The sequence below is a fragment of the Idiotropiscis lumnitzeri genome, chromosome 20, assembly GCF_059441095.1.
Source record: "Idiotropiscis lumnitzeri isolate Australia: NSW breed Sydney's pygmy pipehorse chromosome 20, RoL_Ilum_1.0, whole genome shotgun sequence".
NCBI classification, from domain to species: domain Eukaryota; kingdom Metazoa; phylum Chordata; class Actinopteri; order Syngnathiformes; family Syngnathidae; genus Idiotropiscis; species Idiotropiscis lumnitzeri.
The window spans coordinates 2,681,288-2,692,182 of record NC_142410.1 but is presented as its reverse complement, the minus strand read 5'-3'; the positions used below and the strand labels follow the sequence as shown (position 1 = coordinate 2,692,182).

Genomic DNA, 10,895 nt, shown 5'->3' with positions numbered 1-10,895 from the left:
TCCATTCATTGGTCGAACATTAGCCAACCGCGTTCAAGTCACGTGATCTACCTCCAGCGCTCCAGCTGTCTCCAAAACAGTTTTAAAAACTAATTCCTTTCCTGACCAAAACACACAAAATGCTAATCGCGTGTTCCTGCGGTCACATCCACATTTAAGTTGTTTTATAAGGGCCACTGATTGGATCATTCACTAAAACATACAGTAAGTTGACATTTGATTTTCGGCTCCTGTCCGCTACATTAGCCTGCTAGCCCTACCCCATCACCCAAGTATGAACTATTGTAAAAATGAACGTAACTTTCTATTAGTACTCGATGATACAAATGCATTTGTTATATCGATCATCTTCTGTCTTCACTAGATTCGTGCTGGAGTTTATCCAATCTGATTATGGGTGAGAGTGGGGTTGTTACAAGTTATACCACTGTAATGATCCTCATAATATTTTGATTGAATGGCGACCGGTCCGGAGTGTACCCCGTTTTGTCCCCAAAGTTATGTGGGACCGGCTCCAGCACACCCACAACGCGAGTGAGCATAAGCGTTACAGAGAATAGATGGATGTGCTGATGAGATGTGTATTCAGATTTTACATGAATAATAATACTGTATTGATAATTAGAATTAGAATTAGAAATCCCTTTATTGTCATTGTACTCAAGTGTGCAACGAGATTAGAGGGCTCCCCTCTCCAGTGCAATACAACAATAATACAGACAAATATATAAATTAGATAAATAAATAAGAGAGTGCAATTGAATTTAGTACTGAATAGCGTATATAAAAACACATCACAATGCTGTTCTGCAAGGTAAGGGTGTTCTCGTGTGTGTGTGAGAGTTCAGAATGGAGATGGCTCTCGGAAAGAAACTGTTTCTCAGTCTGTTGGTCCTCGATTTGATGCATCTGTAGCGCCTGCCAGAGGGCATCAGGTCGAACAGGTGTGAGTTTGGGTGGGTATTGTCTTTGACGATGTTGAGAGCCCTTCTGAGGCACCGGGCGGTGTAGATGTCCAACAGTGAGGGGAGAGGGCAGCCAATAATCCTTTGCGCTGTTTTGACAGTCCTCTGGAGCCTCACTCTGTCCGCCTCAGTGCAGCCGCTGTACCAGGTGCAGACACAGTACGTCAGCAGGCTCTCGATGGACGAGTGGTAGAAGGCTAGCAGCAGCTTCCTGTCCAGGTTGAATTGCCTGAGGACTCTCAGGAAGTGCAGACGCTGGCGGACCTTCTTTACCACTGCTGTGGTGTTGTGAGTCCAAGAAAGGTCGTCGGAGATCTGTACTCCCAGGAACTTGAACATGTGGACCCTCTCCACACACACGCCTTCGATGCAGAGGGGGGGCGGCACCGTCTTGTTCCTCCTGAAGTCGACTACAATCTCCTTTGTTTTTACAGTGTTAAGGTGCAGTCTGTTGTCCTTGCACCAAGCTGTCAGTCTCTTTACCTCCTCTCTGTAGGCTGTCTCGTCACCTTCCGAGATCAGACCGACCACTGTCGTGTCGTCAGCAAACTTGACGATGGTGTTGTTACCGTGGGCCGGGCTGCAGTCGTAGGTGTAGAGGGCGTACAGGAGAGGGCTCAGCACGCATCCTTGAGGGGAACCGGTGCTCAGCATGCGGGTGGAGGACGTGTAGGGGCCGAGCAACACAGTCTAGGGTCTGTTGGTCAGAAAGTCCTTAATCCAGATGCGTGTGAGGGCAGGGAGGCCGAGAATGTCCAGTTTGGCGACGAGGATGTCTGGGATGATCGTGTTGAATGCCGAGCTGTAGTCCACAAAGAGCATCCTTGCATAGCTCTGCTGTTGTTCCAGGTGGCCCAGCACAACATGCAGAGCTGTGTCGATGGCATCCTCAGTGGATCTGTGAGCCCGGTATGCAAACTGGTAGGGGTCCAGAGTGGGAGGAATGACATATAATAAATAAATCATTATATATTATAATAATCGGTGCATACATCGGTTTTGGGGTAACATATTCAACTGGAAAAAGCAACAAAAAAATCCCCAAAGCTAAATTCGAGGTTTCTTTTAATTAATTTTAACAAACAGAATAGTGCGGGTAAGTTTGTTCATCATAGTGCCATTTAGAACAATTTAATATCACTTCTCTGCTTAAAAAAACCCAAAACAAACAGCAGACCAAAATAGGAATTCTCAGCATAAAATAATGTCGAAAATCACTTTTTCAATTTTTACAGAAAACATGAAAATCTGAATCACATTCTGATTCTATGTATTCATTTCATTGATCTGACCTGCTGACCAATCTGTTTAACTAAGGATGTAGCTGATTTTAGCAGAGGTGGCCAAAATCCTGAGCAAGTGTTACAGGGATTTTGTATTTCAAAATATGACTCTGGCCATTATTTCAAGAGGGTGGTGATATGCTGTTTTTTCTATAGCAGTTTTTCTCATCAGGGAATTGGTATAAAATGCAGATTACCACTGAAAAGGTACTTAAGTTTCATGTAATCATAATTTTGAATTTTTCTTAAAAAAATATTTGTTTACTTTGTCAGAAATAGATTTCATTGGGACAGAAGTCCATCTAACTGTTGTTAGTGCAACATTGGGCACTTTTAATAAATGTTTGAGGCCTGATTACATAAAGATGTGCGTATGTACTGTATATGCCAATAGCTTTAACAATATATTTGGCCCAGTCTGCTTTCAAATCTAGATACTTCCTGTGATTGACACATCTGGATGATGCGGTCTAATATGTATTAGCATGGTTGACAAGCTTCTCCGGACATATCGGCCAACAACAACATAGCATGTCGACCTCCAATACATCAATTATATGCCAACACTGCGGTACTTCAGACAGAACCTGAAATTTTCCCATTGCAGATTTAAATGAAGTCGCTGGGACATCTCACCCCTGTCTGTAATCTGAACAGGCCAGGGCAGCAACCTTTCTTCATTTAGTGTTTTGTTGTTGTTGGTTGGCAAACTGTTTTAGGCGCATTCCCGCCACCTGGTTTCGGAATGCAGATACTGCAATACATTTTGTGACCTGGCCAAGTGGAGAGCACCTTGCACCCAATTGTGCATCTGTGTGATTCCCCCTCCCCTCGCGATCATGACGTTGGTGCTATTAAGTTTTTTTTTAAGATGAAAATGATTATAATCATATTATTATAATTAAATGATTTCTACAAAATCGTCCCATGTTGGTGTCATATTTATGAATAAAATACCATGAAGTCCACCATACATACCCGTTTTTACACTGAGCGCACAGACTCACAAAATTGGGCCGTTTGTCTCTGTTTGCAGGCATCCATACTGGGAATTAAAAAAAGAGCTATGCTGGTCCCAGACACATCAGAGTCCGTGGTGGATCACCAGAAACGTTTTCAGGCTGCTGTGAATGTCATTCATAATCTCCCCAAAAAAGGTATGTTAACTAGCATTCTAAATTGCTAAGTACCAGACATTATATGACTGCTATTCATTGTTGATACGCACTGTAGGGCATCCCAAGTCTCTAATAAATTAAGTTCCTAATTAATTAACTTCTAAAACGTTTTAATTTAAATTGTAAAATGGCTTACCTGAGCCGGAATCCAGCTCTGCATTGTGGCCAAGGGTAAAAAAAATCCAAGTATTTTACTCTAATCTACTAATTTATGTTTAGTAATGGGCTTCTTCTTTTTCTCCATTTTCTTCTTGGTTCATGAGCGGATTACAGCACTGTTGCACAGGAAGTGAAAAGCGTTTTCAATATATAGTCAAGACCTACAATCAAAGACGAGACAATCATGATCTTTAATAATTTCATCGGAATCTAACAGAAAACCACATCAGTAAAAGTTGATATACTAATAAATATACAAACGTAAAATGTTAGATTCAAACAAACATTTGGATTTGTGTTATCATAGCAGTATGGCTCAAAGTGAGTCTTCTGATTCCGCCTCCTTAGCCAATCGCAGCCACCCATCACAGTGCTTGCAGAGATCCCATTGAAAATGAGCACTCACTCTTATACCAACATAGTCAATGGAGTCTTCTCTAAAATACCTCTCTGAACAAACACACAAGACAAAAGAGGCGTGTTTCTGTCAGTCGTCAGTAAAACGTGTGTGATGGATTAAAAGGGTCCATCGGTACTTGACCCGGTTATTGATGATTACACTGACAGACAAAAACCCACTTCCGTTAGCGCGTAATCCGTCTTTTATTTTTTTTTTAATCATTATTCATTAATTTTTTTATTTCCCATCAATTGTCAACAAAACAGGCGTCCGTCACTGACAGACTGACGGAATGTCCGCCTCTGTCAAGTTCTACACCTGCTCATAGACTGGTACACGTTTGAGTTTCAAAAACATAATTACTTAAAGACTCTGATGATTGTTTTGTCACCCTAAATATTTAAAGAACTCTGAAAATATTTTAGGTATAGTCTACTATTTTGGCTGTTGATGTAGTAATTGTCACCCAGCTGCTATCCATACCTAAATTTTATTCAATTTTCCAAAGGAAAAAAAAATAATTTTTTTTTTGGTCATATTTTTGAAATGTTACGATGCATAGCGAATATAGTTGATTGGAAGATAACGGTGAACATTTAATATATAACGCAATATCTGCCTGAACAAAAAAACAAAACAATCGGAATTATGTAATTTACGAAAATAGTTCATCCCTGTAACTAGGTCAGTTTGACTCCCCCCATGTTAATTTTTATCCAAAAGCGTAAAAAAAAAATAAAAAATAAATAAATAAATAAATAAATAAATAAAAATCAAGAGTCAACTTTTAACTTGTCTTTTAAAAATGCAATTCATAAACTTTTAAAGTGGCCAGTTTGATCCGCTATGTAACTTGAGGGTTAAATGTTCCTACAGCCCTGATTTCCTAATGTTTTTTTTCTTATAAAGAAGTGCCTCAAGTTTGACCTATTTCAGATGTTATTTGTGGTACTATAACTTCTCATGTTCAGACTTTGTGTGACTTGCCAATGTTAAATTAGACATGCAGACACTAATGCTTGACCATTGTGTGTAAACAGGCTCCTACCAACCATCTTATGCTGTCATGCTGCGCTTTTACGGGCTATATAAACAAGCAGTGTTTGGACCCTGTGCAGTACCACGACCTGGCTTCTGGGACCCAGTGGGTCGCTACAAATGGTTTGTTTTTGGCTGGATATCTCATTGCTAACGGGAAACCTTAACTTAATACAAAGAATAGTCAATATATTTTAAAGGAAAGTCATGTTCTAATTTTTAACATTTGTTTTCTAAATATATGAGATGACATTGTTCATAAAGGCCACGTAGGACTTGCATGATATATGTATAAGTGTGTTGATAAACTATAGTGGGAAGTTGTTTGTGACTTCTTCTGTGTACATGTCAGGGACGCTTGGAGTCGGCTGGGAAACATGAGCAGCACAAGTGCCATGGCAGCATATGTGGAGGAGATGAAGAAAGTAGCACAGGAGGTACATGACTTCATAATATTCGGCAACACCCTTATAATATTTCAGTGCCTTCCAATATATACAGTATAATAACCGCATATAAAATTATTCAAATTCTAATTTCATGTGTGGTTTACTGACAGGTCATTGACACCTTCCCAATGAATGAGAAAACTGCATCACTCTTTCACCATTTTGAGCCTCTCTATGCCGTAATCGATGACATGCCACGGCCTCCAGCGACACTGCTTAATCTCACAGAAGGTCAGTAATAACGTAATACATCATCGACTAAAATGATTATTACTCGCTGCTCGAGGGTCTAATTTCAGCATTTTGTTTATTAAAATCATGTTGAGTATCTTTTTACATAATGTATGTCATAAATGAATCCAGCATGCGGGTCAACTGTTATAAAATACAGATGGTTTAATGCCAAAGGAAAGGAGACGTGTCGCAAAAGACTACGGCGCTTAAGTACATCAGAAGTATGGCACACAAATCTCCGTCCGGAGTGTACCCCGGAACTCTTTTTTTTTCTTTTCCATGTGTCAGGTTGGAGGTTGAGGAAGAGGAGGACCCAAAAAAGCAGGGAAACAAGACAGGGGAAACTTAAAGATTGAAAAGGCAAACAAGAAACTTGGGAAAAAACTAAAATATCAAAAAGTGTAAAACAACAAGGACCCACGAAAAACAATGACATGACTTCACTAAACTTGACTTGGTGAGACAAGGCAGGAAGAAAAACGGATGTGGAACACCGAAAGGTACATCTGACATGGACAACTGACAAGGGCGATGAACCGACATGAAAGAAAGAAAGAAGACAGGGAACTAAATACAAACAAATTGACGAGACAACGAGGAGCACCTGGACAAGTCACAAAGGGTCTGGGTAGATGAACACAGGTGAACACAATGAACATGATGAGACACGCCAAACACAAGGATAATAACAGAAATTAAATCCTAAACCAAAAACCACCAATACAGATCATGACACCATGGGAGAATTATCTCAACAACAACCACAGCATAAATTCATTATTCTATTGCTTTTCGACTGTCTGGCATCTATTGCCCACAGTGTCATAACGATTACACCTAACCAGCCTATTTTACCTCACACAACACGGCTTCTCTTGCTCGGGGCAAGGGGAATTTTTTTACAGTCTTGCGGTGTATTAGGCGAGCAATTGATCCTCAGACTCAGTAAATATTTTGAAGTCAAGAGCATTGTAAAACTATATACGCAGAGTGATAACGCATCAAAGTCTGAAATTAAATGACGGCTCTGGTAGTTCTACTGTTAAAAGATGGACCTTTATAATAAACGCGTTTAAGTCGCACCCTTATTATACATGTATATATTGAAACGTCAGTATCAACCATGTGTTATTAACAACTTTTAGAGTTACAAAATGAAGATCGGATCGGTATTACCCAATCCTCGAGAAAAAGTGATGTGTGCCATGTATATTGCACTGTTCTGTATGTATGTATGTTTGCATGTTTGTATGAATGTATATGTGTTATGTATACTGTATGTCTATTTATATTTGTATTTTATTTTGTTTTGACCTAACATTTTGTGTTCTTGAAGCCTTTGGAGTGCGTAAGGATTTGGTATTGACCAGCAAATCTGATTGCAAAATGGATGCAGTGGAGCAACTCGATAACCTTAAGGTCTCGTTCACATTCGCAAGAAGACACTTGTAAAACTGCTACTAACAATTAGTTCTCACACCGGGAGATTGTGATGTATAAATGCATCGTTAGTCTGTCTCTAAGTTCCCGTCATTATTTCAGGCCTACCCACATGGGCCCAGTCATTTGTTGTTGTCGATGGCCATTTGGCGTCAAGAATATAATTTCCATGTCACACGCAGGCGCAACACAAGCAGACACACAGCCAAATAAAGAAAAAAAAACAGCAAACACACAAACGCACAATGTGGTGATCGATGAAATGAAAGCAATATTTTATTTTTTTGTTTTTTTATTTATTTGGTTGCGTGTCAGGAGTGGCCCTGCTATGTGACGTGGTACTGGTCAGTCCGTTGTCTTGGCTGACTAGGACCGACTGGGCTGGCCTGAAATACTGACGAGAACTCACGTACAGAGTAAAGCACTGGCAAATCCCTCCCTCTGCTTATGCCATAGTAAAAAAAAAAGTTTTGTTATTTGGGACAGATACCATTTGTGGAGTCTAATGAGTTTCTCAACGGCCAGGTGGCCTTGGAGTCATCCCTGCTTCAACATCAACAGCAAGAAAGACAAATTGAATCCAGACAGATGGAAGCAGGTCACGTTGGAGAGAGGCGGAAAGATGCAAAAGATTGGGGCACAAAAAGAAGTCGAACCAATGGCCTGGAGGGCTCTTACCGCAACCGGACAAAATGTAAGCATGATGAATCAGATTAGGGGTCTCACGCTCATTTTTGTCACGGGCCACATTGGAGTAGACAATTTTCCTTTGAGGGCCATTATGACTGTGAAATTATATTATTACTAGGGCTGTCAAAATGAAAGGGTTAACTCTGGAAATTAATCCCAAAAAATGACTCAGTTAAATATTTTAACTCAATTTGCTTTACCTCAAGAATAATTTGAATACTTTGCAAATATTGTACCATATTGGCTGTACATCTTTAGCACATCATCTGAGAACAAAACACCGTGCTCAAGTTACCTCTGGGCCTTGCAAACCAACACTGCTGGAATGTGGCGCATGTGGGCAGTTTTGAGAAATGTTTAGAACAAAAAGGCCTGTAAAGATGTCTCCATTTAGATCGTATTCAAGAATCAAAGAAAGCCATTACAACGGTCTTTGAATGAAATATACGTCATATTTGGTGAATTTGCATTAATTACAAGATAATATTCAAGTAAATACCTGGTACAAGCGTCACAAAAAATAGTGGTTGAAAAATGCAATTAATCGCAATTAATCATGGACATTTTTTGCAATTAATTAGTCTAAAAAATTTAATCAATTGACAGCAGTGATTATTATAGATACAGAACACAACAAATTGATTGATACGTTTTGAAGACAGAATGAATTATAAAAGTTACTGTAATAACATGAGAAAATGCTTGCAATTTCTCAGCGTTGTTATTGATTGCACATCACAATTTAACATTTTGGTGCAGAAGCAACCTAAGTCAAAGCATCGTTATTTAGCATCATCAAAGTTGAAATGCTTGATTTGCTTTCACGTGCCATGTAAAATGATGTGGCGAGCCAGATCTGCCCCTCAGGCCTTGGGTTGGATTCCTGTGAATTGGATATTGGCAAATTGGTTGAGAATGCGCAATAACTATATCCGTAATGAATATATTATGACATCATGCATGATGTTTAAGGTTAAATGACAATTTGATGATAATTTGAAGGGGGTGTTCCAGGTGCCACAGACGGTGCTCGCGGAGCAGAAGGGGAAGCAGATGGTTCGGAATGGCGACCTAACGTCCAGCTTCAGCAGCAAATCCTTCTGGCCCTGAGAAAGCTCAGAGAGGATATGAAGAGCATAATGGAAAGGCTGGAAGAGGTTGAGACGCACGTCACCACACATGTAAGCACATTCAGTGTATGTCCTGTTGCGAAAGACGGACTTTCAAATTGTATATGACAAAAAATTCATGCTGTGTTGTTTATGGTTTCTATGAAAGGCCTGTAGCTCAGAGTCGAGCCCAGGTCTGAAATGTGCTGTGGTTGCCTCTCAACAACAGGTAAGCTGCAGTTATGTAATTCTCTCTTTAGTTTAAAATAAATAAAAACGTTTTTAAAAAAAAAATACTCCAAGTGCAGTGTTATAAATGCTTATGGAAAAGATTTTTAAAAAAGTGCCACATGTATTTTGTTTGATTGAACCACAAGCAACATGATGCCCTTGCCGCTGTGCATATATTAATAACAGCAATAGAGGAAACAGATGAGAATAAAAGTAGAGTGTGGATATTTGACAAATTGTTGGCCTCACCACCCCATTTATTCAAAGCGCTTGGGCATATCAGCAACTGAGATGCCTCAACGTTTGCTTTTTAGCCACACGTATATTACGTTCCAAATTATTATGCAGATATTTTTTTTCCTCGAGTCAAGTCATGATCTGAGTCTCTGCCAAATATTAAGTGCATACTGCTACCCTATTGTGTTATCATTAAAAAATAATAATCTTTTTTTTTCATTTTAACCCCCAGGAGGAAAAGTGGTGGCCATTTAATGCATCCGCTCAAACTGTTCTTCTGTTCCTGCTGTGGCCATTTGCTGCCCAAGGAATACTCTATCTATTGCAAAAGACCAAGAGGAGAAATCGAATTCTTCATGAGGTTATATGAATAAAGAGATATTCAACTGGTCGATGGAATCCATTATTGCGGGAATGAAGTTTCTGCAACAAAAGGGGATTCCTCTGGATTTTTACTCGCTTCTTCCAACCCAAAGAATAAGGAGGAAGTGGCCTTCAATTGTATCTCACAAATAATATATTTCGTAGTCGGTAAGGAATAGAAATACAGACTATAATTCGGTATTCACCTAAATCAGAGGTCGGTGACCTGCGTCTCAGAAGATTTTTGACCCTTCTACTAGGGCTGTGACAATAATTTGATATCGATATGTATCGATAAATTAACGATCCCCCAAAAAAAACAAAAAAAAAAAACAACGGAGCAGATTCGACCTATCACCGCCCAACTCGTCACAAACTCCCTCCCATTGAGGAAATACAACCTGAGGCTTACGCATGCACCGCTGAGCTAGAGTGACTCAAAACAAACAAAAAAACGGGTGCCGTAAGGTGGACTTACCGGCCAACTTGAGGAAATGTCCCTCAGTTCCATCACACGGGAGCTCCGCAGGAGAGAGGCGAGCTTGCTTAATAGTTAAGCCGATAACGAGCACCCTCCCTGGACATGCACGTGACGAAACGGCCCGTAGCTCGAGCACACGAGAAATCCGTCGCAAGGGAGGCCGGTGTGCGTTGTACATTTTAAAATAAAACAAATTGGAATTCAGCCCTTTTCCCTTTTTTTATTTTCAATAGTAAAAAAAAAAATAATCATAATAATAAGAATTTGATGTATATTGATATCGACCAATATGACGTACATGCGTCACGATATAGTTTTCAGCGATATCGCCCAGCCCTACCTTCTACTGTGTTTCTCTGTGAATTGGTAAAATAAATCAGGAGTATTTTATTTCAACTTGTTTTTATTTTAGTTCATTCATTTTTCAAATTCTTTCATTTACTCATTCTCTTTTCCTTATGTAATTTAATATTCTAAATTTCGCGATCATTTTACTGTTCGAAGATTAAAACAAAATGTTTTTATTTTTCATTTGTTTGTCACTCAAAATATGCGTCACAGCAGCCGATGTGTGACATCTGGCATCAATATTTATTCCACTGTTGGACTTTCAGCCTACCACGAATAAGTCAAAATAA

The 10,895-nt window shown here is 39.6% G+C and overlaps 1 protein-coding gene across 3 annotated transcripts; it reads left to right on the top strand.

The window, feature by feature from the left end:
- The first annotated feature begins 12 nt into the window (after positions 1-12).
- acbd4 (acyl-CoA binding domain containing 4) lies at positions 13-9,804 on the top strand. Of its 3 annotated transcripts, none has more exons than XM_088285396.1 (10): positions 13-204; positions 3,285-3,405; positions 5,026-5,146; positions 5,376-5,460; positions 5,583-5,703; positions 7,043-7,125; positions 7,672-7,840; positions 8,839-9,017; positions 9,115-9,174; positions 9,646-9,804. In XM_088285396.1, the coding sequence occupies exons 2-10, from the start codon at positions 3,315-3,317 to the stop codon at positions 9,781-9,783; spliced, it is 1,047 nt and encodes a 348-aa protein (XP_088141522.1). In that variant the 5' UTR covers positions 13-204; positions 3,285-3,314; the 3' UTR covers positions 9,784-9,804. The 3 variants fall into 3 exon arrangements, with proteins under 3 accessions (XP_088141522.1, XP_088141520.1, XP_088141519.1); XM_088285394.1 differs by having other exon boundaries at positions 7,633-7,840; positions 8,851-9,017; XM_088285393.1 differs by having other exon boundaries at positions 7,633-7,840.
- The last annotated feature ends 1,091 nt before the right edge of the window (positions 9,805-10,895 follow it).